Genomic DNA, 23,667 nt, shown 5'->3' on the forward strand with positions numbered 1-23,667 from the left:
TCTCAACATCAAAAGTGACTCTGGGACTCTGGGATGCTGGCCTTCTAGTCAGAGTTCATCTGTCCAGTTTCTGTGTTCTTTTGCCCATCTACATTTTTTATTTTTATTGGCCAGTCTGAGATATGGCTTTTTCATTGCAACTCTGCCTAGAAAGCCAGCATCCCAGAGTCACCTCTTCACCATTGAGACTGTTTTTTTGTGGGTACTATTTAATGAAGTTGCCAGTTACAGCCTAGTGTCTTCTTGGATATGACGCAACAAGCCTTGGGGATCTTCTCTGCAGATCCTCTCAAGCTTTGTCAGGTTGGATGGGGAGCGTCGCTGCTCTGCTATTTTCAGGTCCCTCCAGAGATATGACAGGATTCAATTGCGGGATCTGGCTGGGCCACTCCAGAACATTCAGAGACTTGTCCCGAAGCCACCCCTGTGTTGTCTTGGCGGTGTGCTTAGGTTGTTCTGATGGAAGGTGCACCTTCACCCCAGTCCGAGGTCCTGAGCGTTCATGAGCAGGTTTTCTTCAAGGATCTCTGTACTTTAATCTTTAAAACTTTTGTCAAACTCCAAGCGGGCAGGCTGTCATGTGCCTTTTACTGAGGAGTGGCTTCCGTCTGGTCACTCTACCATAAATGCCTGATTGGTGGAGTGCTGCAGAGATGGTTGTCCTTCTGGACAGAGGAACTTTGGAGTGACAGAGAGTGACCATCGGGTTCTTGGTCACTTCAATGACCAATGCCCTTCTCCGATTGCTCAGTTTGGCCAGACCGCCAGCTCTAGGAAGAGTCCTTCCATTTAAGAATTATGGAGGCCATTGTGTTCTTGGGGACCTTCAATGCTGCAGAATATTTCTGGTACCCTTCCCCAGATCTGTGCCTCGACACAATCCTGTCTCGGAGCTCTATGGACAATTCCTTCGACCTCATGGCTATGTTTTTGCTCTGATATGCACTGTCAACAGTGGGACCTTTATATAGACCAACTGTGTGTCTTTCCAAATCATGTCCAATCAATTGAATTTACCACAGCTCCAATCAAGTTATAGAAACATCAAGGGTTATCAATGGAAACAGGATGCACCGGAGCTCAATTTTGAGTCTCATAGCAAAGGGTTTGAATACTTAAGTAAATAAGGTATGGTTATTTTTTATGAATGTGAATTTTTGTTCCTGAAAACCTGTTTTCCTTTTTTCATTTTGGGGTATTATGTGTAGATTGAGGAGGGGAAAAAAGACTAATCAATTTTAGAATAAGGCTGTAACATAACAAAATGTGAAATAAGTCAAGGGGTCTGAAGGCACCGTATTTCTCTCACATAGAACACACAACAAGCCGACTCGGTAAATAGATCAACTATTCTACTATGGCAGGTGTGTTAAACTCATTCCATGTAGGGCATAGTGTCTGCTGTTTTTTCCCTTTCAATGAACCCCTAGACAACCAGGTGAGGAGAGTTCTTTACGAATTAGTGACCTTCAATCAAATACAAGGGAGGAGCGAAAACATGCAGATACTCGGCTCTCCGTGGAATGAGTTTGACACGTGTACTATGGGCTTGTCTGATTTTGTTTTAACACACTAGAAGGTCCTACTCACATTGGCTACAGAGATCGGGAGCCCTCAGTCCTCGTGAGCAGCGGAGGCCCATGTCAGTGGCGCTGTGTTGTTTTCCTCGAAGCTGGCACAAAAGGTGTTTAGCATGGTTGGTTTTCCCTTTGTAATCCATGATTGTCTGAAGTCCACATGGGTCTCGTGTCTGAGCCGTTGAATTGCGATTCCACTTGTAAGGTCTTTGTGTCTCTGATTGTCTTGCGGAGGTCATAGGTGGTCTGTTTGTACTCGGCAGTGTTTCCAGTCAGTGTTTCCAGCGTTGAACAGACCTTACCACGGGTACTTCCAGTTTGAATTTCTACCTATAGGCTGGGAGGAGATGGAGAATGAAGGCGTTGTCTAGGGCTGGGCGGTATACCTTATTTTACTATATTCACCAGTATTGATGCATGAACCAGTTTGGGTTTTTACTTTACCTTCTATAACAGTATTTAAATGTTTGGTTTGTTAAATGTTACAGGCCGTGTGTAAAGTACATTTTTGTAGTTTACACCGCTACTTGAGTCATCCCTCTCCACTCTCACCATGCCACTTTCCACACAGACCTAGCCCCGACCCGTCAATCAAGGAGCGCATTTTTTGTTACTTGACCTTGCGACACTTGCGTTCAGTCTGCATGGTCAATCGGGGCACATGAAACAATGTTGATGACAATGATGTTGTTTCCACTTTGCTTCTTAATATAACTCCACATGTGTTCTAGAATTACACTACTAGTTTGTTTCTCTTACATCTGCAAAAATCTAGTTTGTTTTTTCTTAGCAAGGTTTAGCTAAATTGTGTTCGCTGCTAATGCAAATTGATAGTTAGCTGGCTACCAAGCTAATAAATATACTGAGTTAGAGCAAACTTAGCTAGCTATACAGCCCAATACCAAATCAAATCAAATTTTATTTGTCACATACACATGGTTAGCAGATGTTAATCTGAGTGTAGCGAAATGCTTGTGCTTCTAGTTCCGACAACGCAGTAATAACCAACGAGTAATCTAACCTAACAATTTCACAACAGTTACCTTATACACACAAGTGTAAAGGGATGAAGAATATGTAAATAAAGATATATGAATGAGTGATGGTACAGAACGGCATAGGCAAGATACAGTAGATGGTATTGAGTACAGTATATACATATGAGATGAGTAACGTAGGGTATGTAAACATTATATTAAGTGGCATTGTTTAAAGTAGATAGTGAAACATTTTTTACATGCATGGCAGCAGCCACTCAATGTTAGTGGTGGCTGTTTAACAGTCTGATGGCCTTGAGATAGAAGCTGTTTTTCAGTCTCTCGGTCCCTGCTTTGATGCACCTGTACTGACCTCGCCTTCTGGATGATAGCCTTACGGTTGTGGGCGGAGCAGTTGCCGTACCAGGCGGTGATACAGCCCAACAGGATGCTCTCGATTGTGCATCTGTAAAAGTTTGTGTGCTTTTGGTGACAGGCCGAATTTCTTCAGACTCCTGAGGTTCCTTCTTCACCACGCTGTCTGTGTGGGTGGACCAATTCAGTTTGTCCGTGATGTGTACGCCGAGGAACTTAAAACTTACTACCCTCTCCACTACTGTTCCGTCAATGTGGATAGGGGGGTGCTCCCTCTGCTGTTTCCTGAAGTCCACGATCATCTCCTTTGTTTTGTTGACGCTGAGTGAAGTTATTTTACTGACACCACACTCCAAGGGCCCTTACCTCCTCACTGTAGGCCGTCTCGTCGTTGTTGGTAATCAAGCCTACCACTGTAGTGTCGTCTGCAAACTTGATGATTGAGTTGGAGGCGTGCATGGCCACACAGTCGTGGGTGAAAAGGGAGTACAGGAGAGGACTCAGAACGCACCCTTGTGGGGCCCCAGTGTTGAGGATCAGCAGGGTGGAGATGTTGTTACCTACCCTCACCACCTGGAGGCGGCCCGTCAGGAAGTCCAGTACCCAGTTGCACAGGGCGGGGGTCGAGACCCAGGGTCTCGAGCTTGATGACGAGTTTGGAGGGTACTATGGTGTTAAATGCTGAGCTGTGGTCGATGAACAGCATTCTCACATAGGTATTCCTCTTGTCCAGATGGGTTAGGGCAGTGTGCAGTGTGGTTGCGATTGCGTCGTCTGTGGACCTATTGAGGCGGTAAGCAAATTGGAGTGGGTCTAGGGTGGAGGTGATATGGTCATTGACTAGTCTCTCAAAGCACTTCATGATGACGGAAGGCGGTAGTCGTTTAGCTCAGTTACCATAGCATTCTTGGGAACAGGAATAATGATGGCCCTCTTGAAGCATGTGGGAACAGCAGACTGGGATAAGGATTGATTGAATGTGTCCGTAAACACACCAGCCAGCTGGTCTGCGCATGCTCTGAGGACACGGCTGGGGATGCAGCCTTGTGAGGGTTAACACGTTTATATGTTTTTCTCACGTCGGCTGCAGTGAAGGAGAGTCCGCAGGTTTTGGTAGGGGGCCGTGTCAGTGGCGCTGTAGTCCTCAAAGCGAGCAAAGAAGTTGCTTAGTCTGTATGGGAGCAAGACATCCTGGTCCGCGACAGGGCTGGTTTTCTTTTTGTAATCCGTGATTGACTGTAGACCCTGCCACATACCTCGTGTCTGAGCCGTTGAATTGCGACTCTACTTCGTCTCTATACTGACGCTTATCTTGTTTGATTTCCTTGCGGAGGGAATAGCTACACCGTTTGTATTCGGTCATGTTTCCGGTCACCCTGCCCTGGTTAAAAGCAGTGGTTCGCGCTTTCAGTTTCGTGCGAATGTTGCCATCAATTCACGGTTTCTGGTTTGGGAATGTTTTAATAGTTGCTGTGGGTACGATGATGTAGCCCTAAAGCTGCATGTTTATACAACAGTATCTTCTAAAAGAGGAATAGGCGAAGCATGAATATGTTGGCTAAATTAAGAAACATTTATTGTAGCCAAAGATTACAGGGTCCCCTAAGAAACACTGACCAACACTTTGGTTCCCACCCTGTCACAATAACTTCTCCCTGGCATTGTCAAGTATCAGCTATTATTTATACTCTAAATAAATATTATATTTCCATGATTCCAACAGTTCACCCAAGTGTTTTGATCTAAATCGCAAGTCAAACCACAATTGCAACATTTGGATAAAAATAAGGCCTTGATTATTTGCAGCCCTGCAGCCCTACATTGTCATCAGCCCTACATGGCAGTGTGTCAATTATGTCAAATGAATTCAGGAAATGCAGAAAATTATTTTGGGTTGAATTTGAATTGAACAGTATGAAACAGAATGGAGAAAGACCCATTGAAATCACTTAGAATGTATGTGTTGCCTCCGTAGGGTCACTCACTACTCATAAAGCAAAGGAGGGGTTTGTACCGGTCTCGGTAAGGAGAATAACAATGGTTCAGCGGGTGAAGCAAGAGATGTGTTGGTGGAATTTAGGGAGAATTTTCCTTTGTTAAAGTACAACGAATACAGCCTTGGGATATGCTGTTTTCAATTTGTTCCAAGTCCCGTGTGTAATTCCTTGAGTGCCAGCGTGGTGTTGGATTGTGGGACAATGTACACAGACGTGACACAAACAGCTGTGAATTGTCTTAGGAGATAATGGGGTCAGCATTTGATTGCTAAGTATTCATGAAACGACAGTAGCAGGTGACCCAAAAGTGGTTTGAAACTACTATGATTTCCCATTGGAGTCAATTAAATTGTAGCAATTCTGGTAACAGAATTACGAGATTTATTCACTTAATTCATAAACAAATTTAAAAATCAGTAAAAACACGACAACTAATTGGTACGTTTACTTTTACTTGTTACTTCTGTGAATTTCCATTATTGTCCCTCAATATCTTAAAGATACAGTGCATTCGGAAAGTATTCAGACCACTTACCCTTTTCCACATTAAAAGCCTTATTCTAAAATGGATTAAATAGAATAAAAAGTCCTCAATCTACACACAATACTCCATAATGACAAAGCAAACAGGTTTCTAGAAATGTTTGCCAATTTATAAAAAAAATATTTGAGCTGTCCTCTTGGTCAAACTGAGCAATCGGAAGAGAAGGGTCTTGGGAAGGGAGGTGACCAAGAACCCGATTGTCCTCTGTGGAAAAGGGAGGACCTTCCAGAAGGACAACCATCTCTGCAGCACTCCACCAATCAGGGCTTTGGGCTATGGTAGAGTGTCAGACTGAAGCCACTCCTCAGTAAAAGACACATGACAGCCGCTTGGAGTTTGCCAAATGGCAACTAAAGGACTATCAGACCATCAGTCCTGAATGCCAAGAGTCACGTCTGGAAGAACGAAGCAAAGTACAGAAAGATCCTTGATGAAAACCTACTCCAGAGTGCTCAGGACCTCAGACTGGGGCGATGATTCACCAACCAACAGGTCTATAACCTGAAAATAGCTGTGCAGTGACACTCCCAATTCAACCTGACAGAGCTTGAGAGGATATGCAGAGAAGAATGGGAGAAACTCCCCAAATACAGGAGTGCCAAGCTTGTAGCGTCAAACCCAAGAAAACAATCGCTGCCAAAGGTGCTTCAACAAAGTACTGAGTTAAGGGTCTGAATACTTATGTAAATGTGATATTTCTAAAAACCTGCTTTTGCCTTGTCATTATGGGCATTGTGAAGATTTAATAAATTTGGAATAAGGCTGTAACGTAACAACATTTGAAAAAAGTCAAGGGGTTTGAATACTTTACGAACGTATGTGGGTTTTTGGTAACGGAATAACAAGGCACAAGGCAATGTTTCTTAAACTTAGAGAAGGCAAATCATTTCTACCAACCTAAATATAAAAGTGCTGATATTAGGGTCTTCACTTCAATATTGTGTTTTTACATATATAGCTTTTAAAAGACTATTTCTGGAAGATGTCCAAAATCCCTTTTCCATCTGTTTGACCAGAAATAAATTGGTAATAAAATGTATATATACTTTCATTTCAACAACAAAAAAATATATAGACTCTTCGCTTTCATTTGACATGCTCCTATGAACTTCACATTGGTGCTCATAGGTACTTTACATGGAAATGCCCAACACACACAGAGACAGATAAGATGTTCTCCTCATTAAAGTATTGTATACATTTGGAAATACCCAGTACAGTTGACTCCTGATATCATCTCAATGTAAATAAATGCACTAAACCAAACATGCAGAAATCCAGAGCAACTAAAAAGTAGGCCAACTGAATTTGAACAGGGGAACAAGCACGAATATGAATAAATAGCACTTAATCCACGTCGGAGGTTTAAGGCGCAAGGTGTCAGCAATGTTATGTCCTCCGGACCCTGCTTACTGAGTGTAGCCTACCCACTTTCACATCAGCAAACATGAGTCACTCCCTGACGTCATTCAGTATTCACGGGAGGAAGGGGCGCCGTACAGCTGCCACTACCATTGCCTCAGCATGACACACACCGACCACACATACAGGCACACGCACACACACACACACACGTCTATGACCACCTAAGCATCGTCACGACAGCAGGATGTGATCGTCACAACTTTTATCAGGAAGAACGCTACTAGCCCAGTCAGTTTTAATGATAAAGTGATTCCAGTGGGACAGAACTACAATTTGATTAAGATTTTTCACTTTCAAAAAAATGTATGCCAAACAAAAAAAACACTGATTTCAAAAAGTTTAACAAACCACACAATCTCTATGCACAATGACTTCTTTGTACAATTTAGACAGACAAGTTCACAAAAACACATTTACTGGATGAACTGTCCAAATGGAAAGTTTGGTAACAGAATTACAGTAAAATCTCCTTCAGTTTTTATGCGACCACATTTTCCAAAAACTCTTAAATATCTGCGTCCGGCTGCAACACAGCCCGGGATTGAGCCCGGATCTGTAATGATACCTCAAGCACTGCAATGTAGAGCCTTAGACCGCTGCGCAAATTGGGAGGCTCTTGGTCACATTTTTTTAAGACCTTTGAAAACTGAAGAAGAAAATGTATATAAATTAATGTAATATTTTAAAGGACCCGCAGACACTCTGACAGTAGTTGAGTAGAGTTCAGTACAGTACAATACATTATACAGTACTCTTCTGTACTCTACTTTCTTTACTGTATTGTGGGGTGGGAAAACAATTTCGGTATGGTAAAACCTTTTCAGTGTAAACTTAAATGACTAAAACCAGATATAAAGTATGCAGAAAGTACTGTAGAGTACAGTATAACGTACTGTATTGAACTCTTCTCTACTACTGTCAGGGTGTCCACGGGTCCTTAGAAGTATTACATTTATTTATCTAAATGAAATGCCTTAAAAGTCATCTCAAGGGAGGGGTACTGTATGAAATACACTCCCTTCTAGATGTGCTGGGTGGTGCCACCTCAAGGCTTACTATAAAAGCAAGTGACAGCGTGCCTTATTTGGCAATGGTCCTGGTAAATGGAGTGTGCCAATATATTTTACATGGTGTTTCCTTGCCTAGATGTTACACAATTTTCAAAAGCCAGTAAGGCACATTTCCGTACTTCCGTGTTTTAATTTTGTTTTTTTTAAATTAGGTGGATAGCCAGGGGCACAAATTAAGCATGTGTGTTTAGTGAGTCCGCCAGATCAGAGGCAGTAGGGATGACCAGGGATGTTCTCTTGATAAGTGTGTGAAGTACATTTGGGTGTCAGGGAAAATGTATGAAGTAAAAAGTACATTATTTTCTTTAGCAAAGTAAAAGTAGCCAAAAATCTAAATAGTAAAGTACAGATACCCCAAAAAACTACTTCAGTAGTACTTGAAAGTATTTTTACACCATTGGTCCACGTTTCAAAAAAATGTTTTTCAAACTTACACCGCAAGTGGAAATAGATGTCAGGAACTTGGTGCCTTACCCCTGTGAGCCAACTGTCCTGGGCCCGGTTTCCCAAAAGCATTTTAAGGCTAAGTTCATTGTTAGGCAGTCACTGTAAATAAAACATGTGTTCTTAACTGACTTGCCTAGTTAAATAAAAAATAAAAATATCTTTAGAACCTTCATAGGAGCGTCGTTAAAATATCAGAGGGGCTTACTAAAACCAATGTTATTAACGCTGCACTTAAACTCTCATATTCTAACACCAGCCTCACCACTCATAGAACAGCCACTTTGCTAGAAGCTTTTTGCCCTCCTGCATCACTTTATAAAGAGAAGATCTCTGCTAAACATAGAAGAATAACAGTGATATCTGTCTCTCCATGACCGCCGATAACTGACTACATTTTGTCAGTGGGGGCAAATTTCATGTTCATTCAGTTGAGTTGTATTTAGCTACTGTCACATTTTTGGCCTTAATATATTTCATGATGAACGAAGCTACTCAGTGCCACGTCAATTTACAACAGGAATTTCTTCAATTGGGTCATACACCTAACATGTGCGCAATGATGTGCCAAATATTAATTTAGTGCATTATAGGGTAAGCATTAGATAAGCTGCTCAATATTTACAGCCATAGGTGATAATCTCTCTCCAGGAGCTGATCTGTCGTCAGTATTTCAGAATAATTCTAAATGTTAAGGTAATATTTGAAAGGAGAAAGCTGACCAGAGAGCACCGCTGCCATTCTTTTGAACCTATCAGTATCGACACATGCCTCAACGACACACTTAGCAAAAGTATCTTTGGCCGTGGTAAGAAAGATAAAAAACACTTGTAAGCCTAAATTTCATCGCTATTGGGAAACCGGGCCCAGAGCCACATTTGCTTGCGGTGCACATAATTAAATTATCAGAGTGCCATTGGAATTCTGGTAAAAATACTTTAGAGAAAGTGTTGTGATCACCCACCCCCAAAATGAATATTTATGAGCAATTCCCCAACTTCTCATCTAAACACTTTTTTTTTTTAAACTTGTTACTTTTTTAAAACTTGTTACAGTAAATTGAAAGAGGATCGGTTGTAGGTATCATGGTAGGAGTCAGTAAGAGCCGGGAGAGGTGACATTAACTGGAGAGAGAGAGAGAGAGGAGAAAGAGCGAGAGCGGCAGAGAGGAGAGTAAGGGGTTGTCCAGACTGTTTTCACAGTCTTGCTTTGACCAACAGATGACAGAAAGAAAACAGTTATTAGCTGAACATAACAGTATACCAGTGGAAGGGAGGACAGTAGAAGGTGCCCCAACTGTGGATTGTGACTACTATGATTTCCCCATTGTAGCCAACTCCGATTTGGTAACAGATTTATGAGTTTAAATCACTTAATAATTCATAAAAACAAAACAAATAGACTATTCCTTCGTTTAGGAAGTGTTAGCTGGCAGGCAAAGATCATTGAAAACCTCCCCTGATATTTCCTCCGTCTGCTCCTCTGGGATCTATTATCAGCCCTGATGCACGTGTACCCCTCCTCCTTTATATTGGCAGGTCTACCTTTACTTGTCACATCTGATAACTTTCATTATCCTCCCTCCTCATGGAGAGAAAACTATTTTTGGTAGAGGAATTACAAGACACAAGGCAATGTTTCTTCAACTTATAGAAGGTAAATAATTTATCCAAAACAAAATATTTGTTAAAAAAAAGTTGATATTAGTTTGCAGGGGTCTTCACCTCAACATTGTGTTTTGTCATATTATTTTTTTTATACCTCTGAAGAACTCCTGATTTAGTCCAGAAAGTAAAGACTGCTTATTCATAATTTTTGGGATGGGAAATGATTGAAAAATGTATTCAAGAAAGTACAGTATTCAGACCACTTGACTTTTTCCATATCCTGCAACGTTACATTTGCCTTATTCTTAAATGGATTTTTTTTTTTAACTCCTCAATACACAAACACCCCATAATGAAAGAGCAAAGAGGTTTTGAAATTTTTGCAAATGTATTAAGAAATTAATTAAAAAAATTAAAAAACGACTGAAAATTCATATTTAAATAGAGTTGAAGTTGGAAGATTGCATACACCTCAGACAAATACATCTAAACTCAGTTTTTCACAATTCCTGCCATTTTATCCCAGTAAAAATTCCATGTCTTAGGTCAGTTAGGATCACCACTATTTTAAGAATGTGAAATGTCAGAATAGAGATAATGATTTATTTCAGCTTTTAATTCTTTCATCACATTCCCAGTGGGTCAGAAGTTTACATACACTCAATTAGTATTTGGTAGCATTGCCTTTAAATTGTTCAACTTGGGTTCAACCTTTTGGGTAGCCTTCCACAAGCTTCCCACAATAAGTTGGGGGAATTTTGGCCCATTCCTCCTGACAGAGCTTTTTCAGTTCTGCCCACACATTTTCTATAGGATTGAGGTCAGGGCTTTGTGAGGGCCACTCCAATACCTTGACTTTGTGGTCCTTAAGCCATTTTGCCATAACTTTGGAAGTATGCTTGGGGTTGTTGTCCATTTGGAAGGACCAAGCTTTAACTTCCTGACTGATGTCTTGAGATGTTGCTTCAATATATCCACGTAATTTTCCTCCCTTATGATGCCATCTATTTTGTAAAGTGCACCAGTGCCTCCTGCAGCAAAGCACCCTCACAACATGATGCCGACACTCCCTTGCTTCACGGTTGGGATGGTGTTCTTCGGCTTGCAAGCCATCCCCTTTTTCCTCCAAACACAACGATGGTCACTATGGCAAAACCGTTCTGTTTTTGTTTCATCAGACCAGAGGACATTTCTCCAAAAAGTAAGGTCTTTGTCCCCATGTGCAGCTGCGAACCGTAGTCTGGCTTTTTTTAATGGCGGTTTTGGAGCAGTCGCTTCGTCCTTGCTGAGCGGCCTTTCGGGTTATGTTGATATAGGACTCGTTTTACTGTGGATATAGATACTTTTGTACCTGTTTCCACCAGCATCTTCACAAAGTCCTTTGCTTGGTTCTGGGACTGATTTGCACTTTTCACACCAAAGTTCGTTCATCTCTAGGATACAGAACGTATCGCCTTCCTGAGCGGTATGACGGCTGCATGGTCCCATGGTGTTTATACTTGTGTACTATTGTTTGTACAGATGAACGAGGTACCTTCAGGCATTTGGAAATTGCTCCCAAGGATGAACCAGAATTGTGGAGGTCTACAAAAAATTCTGAGGTCTTGGCTGATTTCTTTTGATTTTCCCATGATGTCAACCAAAGAGGCACTGAGTTTGAAGGTAGGTCTTGAAATACATCCACAGGTACACCTCCATTTGACTCAAATGATATATATATTAGCCTATCAGAAGCTTCTAAAGCCATGACTTCATCTTCTGGAATTTTCCAAGCTGTTTAAAGGCAGTCAACTTAGTGTATGTAAACTTCTGACCCACTGGAATTGTGATACAGTGAGTTATGAGTGAAATAATACGTCTGTAAACAATTGTGGGAAAATTAAAAACTATAGTTTGTTAACAAGAAATTTGTGGAGTGGTTGAAAAACTAGTTTTAATGACTCCAACCTAAGTGTATGTAAACATCCGACTTCAACTGTATGTATTCAAACCCTTTACTCAGTACTTTGTTGAAAAACCTTTGGCAGAAATTACAGCCTGAAGTTTCTTCCCTTTCCCTACAAGCTTGGCACACCTTTATTTTTGGAGTTTCTCCCATTCTTCTCTGCAGAACAGAGGTTGGATGGGGAACATCCCTGCACAGCTATTTTCAGGTCTATGCAGAGATGTTTGATCGGGTTCAAGTCCGAGCTCTGGCTGGGCAGCTCAAGGACATTCAGAGACTTGTCCTGAAGCCACTCCTGCGTTGTCCTGGCTGTGTGCTTAGGGTCGTTGTCCTGATGGAAGGTGAACCTTCACCTCAGTCCGAGGTCCTGAGCACTCTGGAGCTCAAGGATCTCTTTGTACTTTTCCCTGTTCATCTTTCCCCTCTATCCTGACTAGTCTCCCAGTCCCTGCAGCATGATGCTGCCATCACCATGCTTCACCATAGGGATGGTGCCAGGTTTCCTCCAGACGTGACACTAAGCATTCAGTCCAAAGAGTTCAGTCTTGGTTTCTTCAAACCAGACAATTGTGTTTCTCATGGTCAGAGAGTCTTTAGGTGCCTTTTGACCAACTCCTAACGGGCTGTCATGTGCCCTTTGCTGAAGAGTGGCTTCTGTCTGGCCACTCTACCATAAAGGCCTGATTGGTGGAGTAATGCAGAAATGGTTGTCCTTCTGGAAGGTTCACCCATCTCCACAGAGGAGCTCTGTCTCAGTGACCATCGGGATCTTGGTCATCTCCCTGACCAAGACCCTTCTCTCCCAATTTCTCAATTTGGCCGGGTGGGCAGCCTGCTCTAGGAAGAGTCTTAGTGGTTCCAAACTTCTTCCATTTAAGAATGATGGAGGCCACTGTGTTCTTGGGGTTCTTCAATGCAGCAGAAATGTTTTTGTACCCTTCCTCAGATCTACGCACCGACACAATCCTGTCTCTGAGCTCTACTGACAAATCCTTCGACCTCATGGCTTGGTTTCTCTGGTATGCACTGCGGGACCTTTATATAGACAGGTGTGTGCCTTTCCAAATAATGTCCAATCGATTGAATTTACCACAGGTGGACTCCAAACAAGTTGTAGAAACATCAAGGAGGATCAATGGAAACAGGATGCACCTGAGCATCCTGTTTCCATTGATCAAAGGGTCATATCAAAGAGTCTGAGTACATAAGCCATTTCTGTTTTTAATTGTTTAATAAATTTGCCCAAATTTGCTTTGACATTTTGGGGTATTGTGTGTAGATGGATGACAAAAAAAATCCTTACATTTTAGAATAAGGCTGTAACGTAACAAAAGGTGCACAACAATATATTTATGGATTTAAGGTATTGTTCTCTATCCAACCCACCCTCACTTTATCCACATGATATTTAATGACCCTAAACCAGACCACACTGCTAATATAAACCACAGGGACTGTGGATTAGGAGTCAACACGCGCATCACAATTTATTTAACCTTTATTTAACTAGGCAAGTCAGTTAAGAAAAAAATATTATTTTCAATGACGGCCTAGGAACCTGTTCAGGGGCAGAACGACAGATTTGTACCTTGTCAGCTCGGGGGTTTGAACTTGCAACCTTCCGGTTACTAGTTCAACGCTCTAACCACTAGGCTACCCTGCCACCTCAATAAGGTAGTATCTGGTATTCCAGAATGCTATTGGCAGAAGATTTCATTATGTATCATAAATTCCTGCTAATTCATTCAGGCAAAAAACAGAAAGGAATATTTTCCTCACAGACAGGCTAGCCATTGGCAGATATGGAAAACAAATCTTCCCTCTGTATACCGGCAAGAATTTGCAGTTAGGGAAGAATCTGCTCTACTCAGGCAAAAAACCTTTGGGAAGGGCAATGTTGGTCTTATTTCCAGTACGACAGAATTTCAGACACACACACGGCCGACTAATCATACAGTACAACCCTGAAGAGCCCAGTCAGCCCAGCTTGTTGATAGAGGACTTGGCTACAGTGCATACAGATGAGGCCAGGGTAGTAGACAAACCTCTATCCAGAGTGGGAAAGGCCATCGAAGATCATGGTTCTTCATTCCAGGGAGGTCTCTGCTGGTTTGTGCAGAGTAAATGTACCCGTCTCTGGATACCTGCCCAATAAATGCTGATAATATCCGTGTAGAGCTGTAGGACTCCAGACCAAATAATCCCCAGTCCGCTCTGGCCTCTCGTGCTAGGCTACTTTTAGACAAAGGCATGTCCCTATCGTTCTCCTCCAGCTAAAAGTATTAGCATGGGCCAAGCAGTGGAGGAAAGGACAGCAGGGATGGGGTTATTAATGGCAAACCTGTCATCTTCAGATCGTAAATGATCTTGACTTAAGGTAGAGTACGCAAATGCTGTACAGTGAACACCATTCTCTCCATCCCTGTTAGGCCAAATAGTATTTGCCTGGCCCAGGCAGAGGAGGAAAGGATAAGGATGGGGTGTAGACTATAAGCCAAAAAGAAAAGCTCTCCTTTTCAAAGAATTTGGACGCAGTAGAAAGGAAGGATTTGTGAGGTTACAAAAAAATTAAAAAGTTGACTATTCGAAGATGACCTGAGAAAGAGATCTAAATATCTAGCCTTATATGACTGTGGGAAAGGAAGAATTACATATTTTGTTGCATAATTCCTCCTAAAGACAATGTGTAAAATACACTGGATCAACAAACCACTGATCAATGAAGCCCATCTACTGTATATAAGCTTAAGTGGCCTGACACAGAGCCAAAGCCAAGGACACAATATAGCATTACAAGCTGCTAAAGGGTGATCGATGAGTACGGGATAAACGGTGACGTCCTGTATATTTCTTTGGAAAATATGGACGACACAGCACCTCGTGCCTTTGCGGAGTTCATATTTCCAAGGTAATGTACAGAACGGAGGCGTTTATCCTGCTTATACCACAGTTGGCAAATAAAACAATACTAAAGCACAGTAGGACAGAAATGTAGGTTGATATTTTCATTCTATAAGCAAAATCATACTTCCGCATGTTTTGGTTGCTAGACATGCGACCCGGTTTGTTTGATTAGTTCTAGATTTATGGTTGCGACCCAGTTGTTCGTTCTATATGTTCCGTTGCCATGCTCGCTTGCAACATTCTTATCCTTTGCTTAATAGCTAGCCAACTAGCTACGTCTAAAACAGTAACGACCACCGCAGCCAGAATAACAGCAAAGTAGCTGCATTTTCTATTGACATTCATTTGGATACATCAATAAAAAATGAACTAATGATGCCCAATTTTGCATGGCATAACTAGAAAAGTTTGCCTTATCATCAGGACACGCAACACTGTTCCTTACGAGGAGATTGCATTGCATATCAAACATTAGGCTAGAAGCTAGCTAAATACTTTGTTACTAACAAACCTGCCAATATGACAACCAAATGTTTTTAAATCTGTTGCTGAAATTTTTTTTTTTTTAATTAAAAATAAATCGCTGGTCAAAACTAGAAACATGTGGGAGGATGACAGCTTAGTGCCACTTGTGTCATGACTGCAGCAGTAGGGACTGGAGAAATTCATGTTCATCATTAGATGCTCCCAAAACAAAATGTCTCTCCAAAAACAAATCAGCTAGCTAGCTAGCTTAGTTTTGCATTTTTGGTACTGCATTTACAATGTATTCAATTCTGTTTGTGTGGTTATTGGTTCAGCTTTCTATAACTTTGTAGCAAGTACTGTCTGCATGTGTAGGTGCATATTGTTTCAAGATTGCAAGGTGTCCTGATTTATTTTCCAACTGTCCATTATCTGGTTTTAATGCCCATTCTAGAATGCCCTTCTAGCCCATCAGAAACGAGTAGTCAACAATGCTGTGGTATAGGGCTGGGCGTTATACCGGTATTGATGCAGGGACTGAGTTTGAGTTTGAGTTTATTTTTATTTTTACAGGGACAGTGCACATTAATCAACGTTTCAGTAAAAGTGCCGGTTTTAGCCAGCCGGCTAATTTTCAACCGCAGTCCCTGGGCAGGTTATTAAAAAAAATTACAATATAGACAATAGCAGCATAGAACAAGCAAGACATAGCAACATAGGACAAGCAAGACATAGCATACAGAGCAACATAGGACAAGCAAGACATAGCATACAGACAGAGCAACATAAAACAAAAAGCAGCAAGACAAAATTCATAAAAGCAACAAAGTGTTTCCACACCTCACAAGCTACAGACAACAGACAACATGGAAAGCGGCAACACACAGCTAGGGACCATGTTCACAAATCTGATTGACCTTTAGCCATGTCTTCAAGCATTTTGTGAAAGTGTGATATGTGGTGCAGTTATGTGTGTCTGATGGCAGTGTATTCCAGACATGGGAAGCTCTCACAGAGAATGCAGATTTACTAAAGGTGCTTTTCCTTAGGGGAACTATACAGTCACCTCTCATGGCAGACCTTGTGGATCTGCTGCCATATGTCTGGGTTTTCTGTTTAACAAAAATATTGAGTGGAGGGGGAGCCAGGCCATTAAGGATCTTGAATACAAGACATGCGTCGGTGTATTGCACAAGATTTTCCCAACTCAAGAGCTCATGCTTTCTAAGAATGTGACAATGATGATGGCTATTGGGCTTCCTATCAAGCACTTTGAGAGCCTGTTTGTAGACAGACTGAATAGGTTTTAATGTTGTACAGCAAGCTTGGGCCCAACTAGTCAAGCAGTATGTTAAGTGGGGGAGTATCATAGTTTCGAAGTACAGTTTTGCTACCTCTGTAGTCAAACAATTTCGTATAAATCGGAAATTAGCTAGGTTGAATTTGGTTGACTGGTTTGGGTTTTTAACTTTACATTCTATACCGGTATTTGAATGTTCGGTTTGTTAAATGTGATACTGTAATGTCAATTTTTATAGTTTACTTTGCTACTTGAGTCATCTCTCTCCGCACCACTTTCCACACAGACCTAGAAACGCCCCCTGTCACTCAAGGAGCACATTTGATATGCCTTAATATAAATCCACTGGCAATCTATAATGAAACTATTAGTTTGTGTTTCTTACATCAGCAAACAGGTAGTTTGTATTTTCTTAGAAAGTTGCCCTAAATCTTGTGAAATGCTAATTGTTAGCTGCTAATGCTAATAAATCTACTGAGTAAGAGCAAACGTAGCTAGCTAATACAGCCTGATAATACCAGTGATGGTGTAGCCCTAAATCAGCAAGTTGTTTGTGCAACAGTATCTTCTAAATCAAAGAGGAATATGCAAAGAAAGAATATGTAAGCTACATGAAGTAGATAAGCTTTGGCAACATTGCATGTTCTCTTAAAGGGTCCCCTAGGAAACACTTATCAACACTTCAGTTCCTACCCTGTCACAATAACTCCCTGGCATTTTCATTTGTCATCATCTCAAACACTGTATTCAATGTGCCCACTATTATATTCTAACTGTAGAATTAGAATAGTAATTATATTTCCATGATTCCAACAGTTTTGCTCTAATTCAAAAGTCAAAAATCGCAATTACAACATTTGGCTAAAAATAAGTCCTAGATTATTTGCCCATATCGTGCAGCCCTACATGGCAGTGTGGAAATGACCTCAATTGAGCAGTGGTGTAAAGTACTTAAGTAGAAATACTTTCAAGTACTACTTAAGTCATTTTGTTCTTCGTATCTGTACTTTACTTTTATTGACAACTTTTACTTCACTACATTCCTAAAGACAATACTGTACTTTTTACTCCATACATTTTCTCTGACACCTAAAAGTACTCGTTACATTTTGAATGCTTAGCAGGACAGGAAAATGGTCCAATTCACGCACTTGTCAAGAGAACATCCCTGGTCATCTACTGCCTCTGATCTGGAGGACTCACTAAACACAAATGGTTTGTTTGTAAATTATGTCCGAGTGTTGGTGTGCCCCTGGCTATCCATAAATGTTTTTTAAAAAACAAGAAAATGGTGCCATCTGGTTTGCTTAATATAAGAAATGTTAAATGGTTTCTACTTTTACTTTTGACACTTAAGTATATTTAAAGCTAAATATTTCTATACTTTTACTCAAGTAGTATTTTACTGAGTGACTCACTTTTACTTGAGTAATTTTTAATTAACGTATCTTTACTTTTACTCAAGTATGACAATTGGGTACTTTTTCCACCACTTGAATTGAACAGTATAAACCAATCAGAATGGAGAAAGACTCATTGAAATCACTTAGAATGTATGTGTTGCCACCCTAGGATCACTCACTACTCATAAAGCAAATGAAGAACTTGTATTATTCAAAAACTAAACTATACCGTCATACAGTCCATTTTTTAAAATAAATACCGTGATATAATATTTTGGCCATATCGCCCAGCACTACTGTGGTATAAATGCATATACACATCATCCTCACACTCATCTCCACTTCAAAGTCAAGCTGTGCTCAGCATTCCAAAGCTGCAACCCTGGTCCCCCAAATAGAGCAGGTGTCCAGGAGGAGGACACATGCATTAGGGCTGACTAATAGATCCCAGAGGAGCAGACTGAGGAACTATCAGGAAGTGATCCATTGTCAATGATCTCTGCCTGCCTACTAACACTGGGGCTTGCAGGCAGAAACACTGCCCTGAGGAGTAATGAAAGGAGGAAGAGTGTGTATCTGTGACATCAGAGGAAGAGTGTGTGAGGTGAAAGGAGACAGGAAGAGTGTGTGAGGTGAAAGGAGACAGGAGGGGGTGGGATGCTGTTATTGGTTAAGGCTTATCTGAGAGATCTAGAAAACAGCATGGGACATTGTCTATTTCAAGTCTGTCAATGATCTAGAACAGGGGTATTCAACTCTTCCCCGACAAGGTCTGAAGCCTGCTGGTTTTCTGTTCTACCTGATAATTATTGCACCCACCTGGTGTCCCAGGTCTAAATCAGCCCCTAATTAGAAGGCAAAAAAATGGGGGGGAAAACGCAGTGGAACTGACTTCAAGGTCCACGGTTGAAAAAACGCAGTGGAACTGACTTCGAGGTCCACGGTTGAATTTGAGGGATCTAGAAGATCTTAGGGTTGACTATGAACAAAGGAGTTATAGTGGGCGATTACAACAACGCAGTGAGTGAAGCAAACAAATGTTTGGCATATCAGTTACTTAATTTCTGATTTAAAAAACAAAACAATTTGTGTACAGTATTTAAAAAATAGTCCCTTTTCTAAAAATGTTTCCTGGAAACCTCTGTTATAAAAATCTGTGGAGATAAACGGTTTAAGTTTAGCCTTGAATATAACTGTTACATAAATAGGCCTATAGATATGATAATGTGTTAGAATCATTGCTTTCATTTTTCTGAGTATTTAAAAAACAATGTCAGAATAGATACAGAGGAGGCCCTAAATGCAGACATATTCAAACAAGATCAGAAAGTTCACCCATTTTAAAATGAGAGGAGAGGCTGACCATAATGCAATCAGAAAAGCAATGATTTGCTCTATCAACAACCCTGATGGTTAGATATGAATCATAGGATTTCTAGTGTGTAGTCAGGGCCTCAGAGAGAAAGTAGCACCCACAAGAGACTAACTGGGTATTGGTGGGACTCTCGTCTGCTCTCTTATGAGTAAACAGATTTTACACCCCAATTTAAAAATTAAAAAAAAAAGAAACCTATTGTGCTTCAAATCATCCATATCACACAGTACTAAATAGAGCCATGGCTATATGTAACTCGATTCCACATCAAGTAACTGATGCAAGCAGTAAAATCAGATTTTAAAAATATTTAAAAATACCTTATGGAACAGCGGGGACTGAAGCAAAACAGCAGCTAATGCGGATCCATAATAAATACAAGTACAAATCACATTGAAAACGTTATATGGTAACAAAGTTGCAAGTGAGGTTTATTAACTTATTCAACTTCCAGTCTGGAAATGGAATGTGCTTTGAAAAGTGTGGTTATGTCTTAAGGAATTAATTCGCGTTTTTGCTGTCAAAATAATATTTCTGCCATTGCACATGGAGGTGCACTACCATAATTGATCATTCATCAGTGGGATGGTAAATATACTCACTCAATTGTGTTTACAAGTATGCAGGGCTATAGAAGCACCCTTCCTCAAAATGTAAAATGGTTCCACTTTCTTGACCACTTTAGACAGTTTCACTTGGTAGTCTCAAATAAAAAGAATAACACAACATTGTTTCAAGTCGAGTGATACACAAAACACATGTATTTACCTTCAGAGCGTATTTATCTCCACTTCCTTTTTGGAATATTTCCAATACTTTCCCATTGATGCCCATACCAAGGACTTGATTTGTAACTTTGTAGTCGTCAGTTATGGCATTCTTTTTTATTTGAAGAGGGTTGTGGGGTTTGGCGAAAAACGGAGGAAAGGGAGCAGAGTTCAGATTTGGCACTTGCTGTTGTTGCTGGTTCGGAAACGCCGGTTGATTCTGGTTCTGAGGATTCGACCACATTTTTCTGATTTGGTTTGAGAGCGCCGATTCACTGATAACAATTCTAATTTTTCCGCCGTGAAATCCTCAGTTAAGATGGAAACAGTGGCTTCCTTAATAGTTCGCTAATGCTAGCTACCTACCTGCTGATGTGTGGTTGCACTAGCATGCTAACGATCTAGCAATATCTCACAGTGCTTATAATTACTTTAGATAGATAGCAAATGAGCAAGCTAGCTAATCTACTTGTTTATGAACCGTCGAGTGATATTCATAGCTTGCAAAGTTATATCAACTTATCTGGCGGCGAAGCTAGCTGGCTACGTTGACTCGTTCCGACTCACTCACTGCCACCTGCATTAATAAAGTCACCACCAGAGAAAGGAGGAAGGGTTATTCTTCGTGAAGCGGACACCACAGATAGAACAATGAGACAGACATTTCACTGGATGTATAAATATGAAGCATCCGCTTGGTGTTTCCTCTCACTACCACATATGGTAGTGAGAGGAAGCCCAGCGGCCGGCAGTGGGAGAAGTTGAAAGGAGATGGAGTTTGGCCTAGATTCTGCAAGTCTTCTCATCGATTAATTAAACATTTGATCTCAATCCAATATTATTTTCCCAAAACTAGAATATGTTATGAACAGAGTGGCCTAAGTTTTGTAGACTACCCTTTGACAAAGTTTGACAAAATCATGATGTCTAAGAGTGCAAAGGCGACTTGAGTTATTTCACACGAGTAGTGCATAGGCCAAAGGATCTCGCTAGCTCGTGCTTGGCTCTGCCCACTTCCTTGTTTGTTCTGCCCACTATGACTAATCTGTTCCGGTTGGAAACGACAGGCTGTGGTCTCTTGTTTTAGTTATAAAAAAATCTTTGCAGACGCTTTCCTGTCATTGACAATATGTTATCATGTCTTCGTCGCTTCTCTGTCTTTACAGTGTAGCTCCCCCTGCTAAAAAAATCCCCTGACTTCAGTATCGAATGGGCCAGACGTCATGACTTCCCAGGTTGTCTGTTGATTTCCCCCCGAATCTCGCTTCCTATGAGCTCACACTTGTGAGGCTCGAATCATGGAATGGCAGGCATCAGAGAGCGGTCTCTGGACATTGTGGGCAAATTAGCTAATTTCCCCAATAACAAAAGCACATGTTGGTAGAGATAAAAGTAATAATTCTTCCAATATTTTAAACATGGGAAGATTGGTCATTGCTGATCAAAGGCCAGACAACAGATCTAATGGTAGTGATGAATGGTGCATGATCAATAAATGAGGTATTATCACCACTGACCCACACAGTTGAGTGTATCTTTATTGTTTTAAAATAATAATATAGGTTTAATCCTGTTCCTGTCTGCACAGTACATTTCCCAGTGGAAGAATAAAGTTTGACATTACATTTTGACCTGACTTGATTGTACAGTGCAATCAATGTCCAGTATGTCCCTCAGAGGGCTTTTTTTTATTGCTTCAACACTTCACCTCTTGAGCCAAAAAATGAAAACTTGAACTTTTCTTATTCTATTGTAGCAATCCTCACTGTATGAGCTACGTTACAATGCCCTCTTCTCTCTCTCTCGATTAAATTCAAGGGCTTTATTGCCACGGGAAACATATGTTAACATTGCCAAAGCAAGTGAGTAGATAATAAACAATACAAATTTGCAGTAAACATTACACTCACAGAAGTTCCAAAAGAAAAAAGACATTTCAAATGTCATATTTATGTATATATACAGTGTTGTAATGATGTGCAAACAGTGAAAGTACAAAAGGGAAAATAAATAAACATATTTAGTATTTACAATGGTGTTTGTTCTTCACTGGTTTCCCTTTTCTTGTGGCAACAGGTCACAGTAGATATCGGAGTTTATCAAACTTGTTTTTTTTCTTTGTGGATCTGTGTAATCTGTGGGAAATATGTGTCTCTATTATTGTCGTATGTTTGGCAGGAGGTTAGGAAGTGCGGCTCAGTTTCCACCTCATTTTGTGGGCAGTGTGCACATAGCCTGTCTTTTCTTGAGAGCCAGGACTGCCTACGGTGGCTTTTCTCAATAGCAAGGCTATGCTCACTGAGTCTGTACATAGTCAAAGCTTTCCTTCAGTTTGGGTCAGTCACAGTGGTCAGGTATTCTGCCACTGTTTACTCTCTGTTTAGGGCCAAGTAGCATTCTAATGTTGCTTTCCTGGGGCTCTGTGGGCGTCTGTTTGTATTTTTGAACAGAGCCCCAGGACCAGCTTGCTTAGGGGACTCTTCTCCAGGTTCATGTTTCTGTAGGTGATGGCTTTGTTATGAAAGGTTTGGGAATCGTTTCCTTTTAGGTGGTTGTAGAATTTAACCTCTCTTTTCTGGATTTTGATAATTAGCAGGTATCGGTCTAATTCTTCTCTGCGTGCATTATTTGGTGTTTTACATTGTACACAGAGGATATTTTTGCAGATTGGTGTTTGGGCTTGCTCGTCTGTGGGGTTGTTTAGTGAAGAGGTCTGGTCTGACACACTCGGGGTGGGAGTATCACCCTCTCCATTTACTGTAACCAGCATCCCCACTCACTGAGCTCCGACACCGGACGTCGAAAAGTAGTTGACATTTGGGAAGTCGCCCTGCCCTTGATTTCAACGTCGGTTTTGGGTCCGGTCTGGACCGACCTTGATTTCAACATGGAAAAGGTTATACAGACACTCCTAACTGCAAAACGCTATTTCATTTTAGAATTGGTTAAAAATTAGGTTATGGTTAGGGTCAGTTTGAGATATTGGTTAGTCTTTTTACAGGTCAATAGTGTCCTTTCAAGGTAGAGTTTTGGGCCTTTATTTTGGCCCAAACATAGACGTCCATGATTGGTTCAGATTTGGTCTGGTCCGGACAGCACAGTTCACTACTGTACAGTAACGTAAATAATAGTACAGTATAGTTCAGTACAGACAGCACAGTTCACTACTGTACAGTAATGTAAAGTATAGTACAGTACACTAGAGCACAGTTTACCCACATATTATTTTTACCACTACATCACTGCTTGGCGTACCTATTCAGGATGCATTACCATGAAGAGAAAGACATTCATATCCCTAATGATGCATTTCTGTTTAATTCAGATCAGGGACCCATGATGTAAACCCATTACCATAATTATGTTACCAGGTGTAAATCCACTTCACTTACTGTAGTTGAATAACCAAGAGATTTTTTCAAATGCAAGGTGTCATGTCATAGCTGACACCCAGTCTTTCTGCAGATATATTTTAAACTAAATTCGGAGCCG

The 23,667-nt window shown here is 40.9% G+C and overlaps 1 protein-coding gene across 1 annotated transcript in view; it reads right to left on the reverse strand.

The window, feature by feature from the left end:
* The window catches only part of LOC139416239 (MAP kinase-activated protein kinase 2-like), a 41,650-nt gene extending 20,189 nt beyond the window's left edge, over nucleotides 1-21,461 (reverse strand). The window contains exon 1 of the mRNA XM_071164670.1: nucleotides 20,177-21,461. Coding sequence (XP_071020771.1) covers nucleotides 20,177-20,419 — 243 coding nt within the window. The 5' untranslated portion in view covers nucleotides 20,420-21,461. The remainder of the gene's footprint in view (nucleotides 1-20,176) is intronic.
* Between the last annotated feature and the right edge of the window lie 2,206 nt (nucleotides 21,462-23,667).

This window comes from Oncorhynchus clarkii, chromosome 9, assembly GCF_045791955.1.
Source record: "Oncorhynchus clarkii lewisi isolate Uvic-CL-2024 chromosome 9, UVic_Ocla_1.0, whole genome shotgun sequence".
Classification (NCBI taxonomy): domain Eukaryota; kingdom Metazoa; phylum Chordata; class Actinopteri; order Salmoniformes; family Salmonidae; genus Oncorhynchus; species Oncorhynchus clarkii.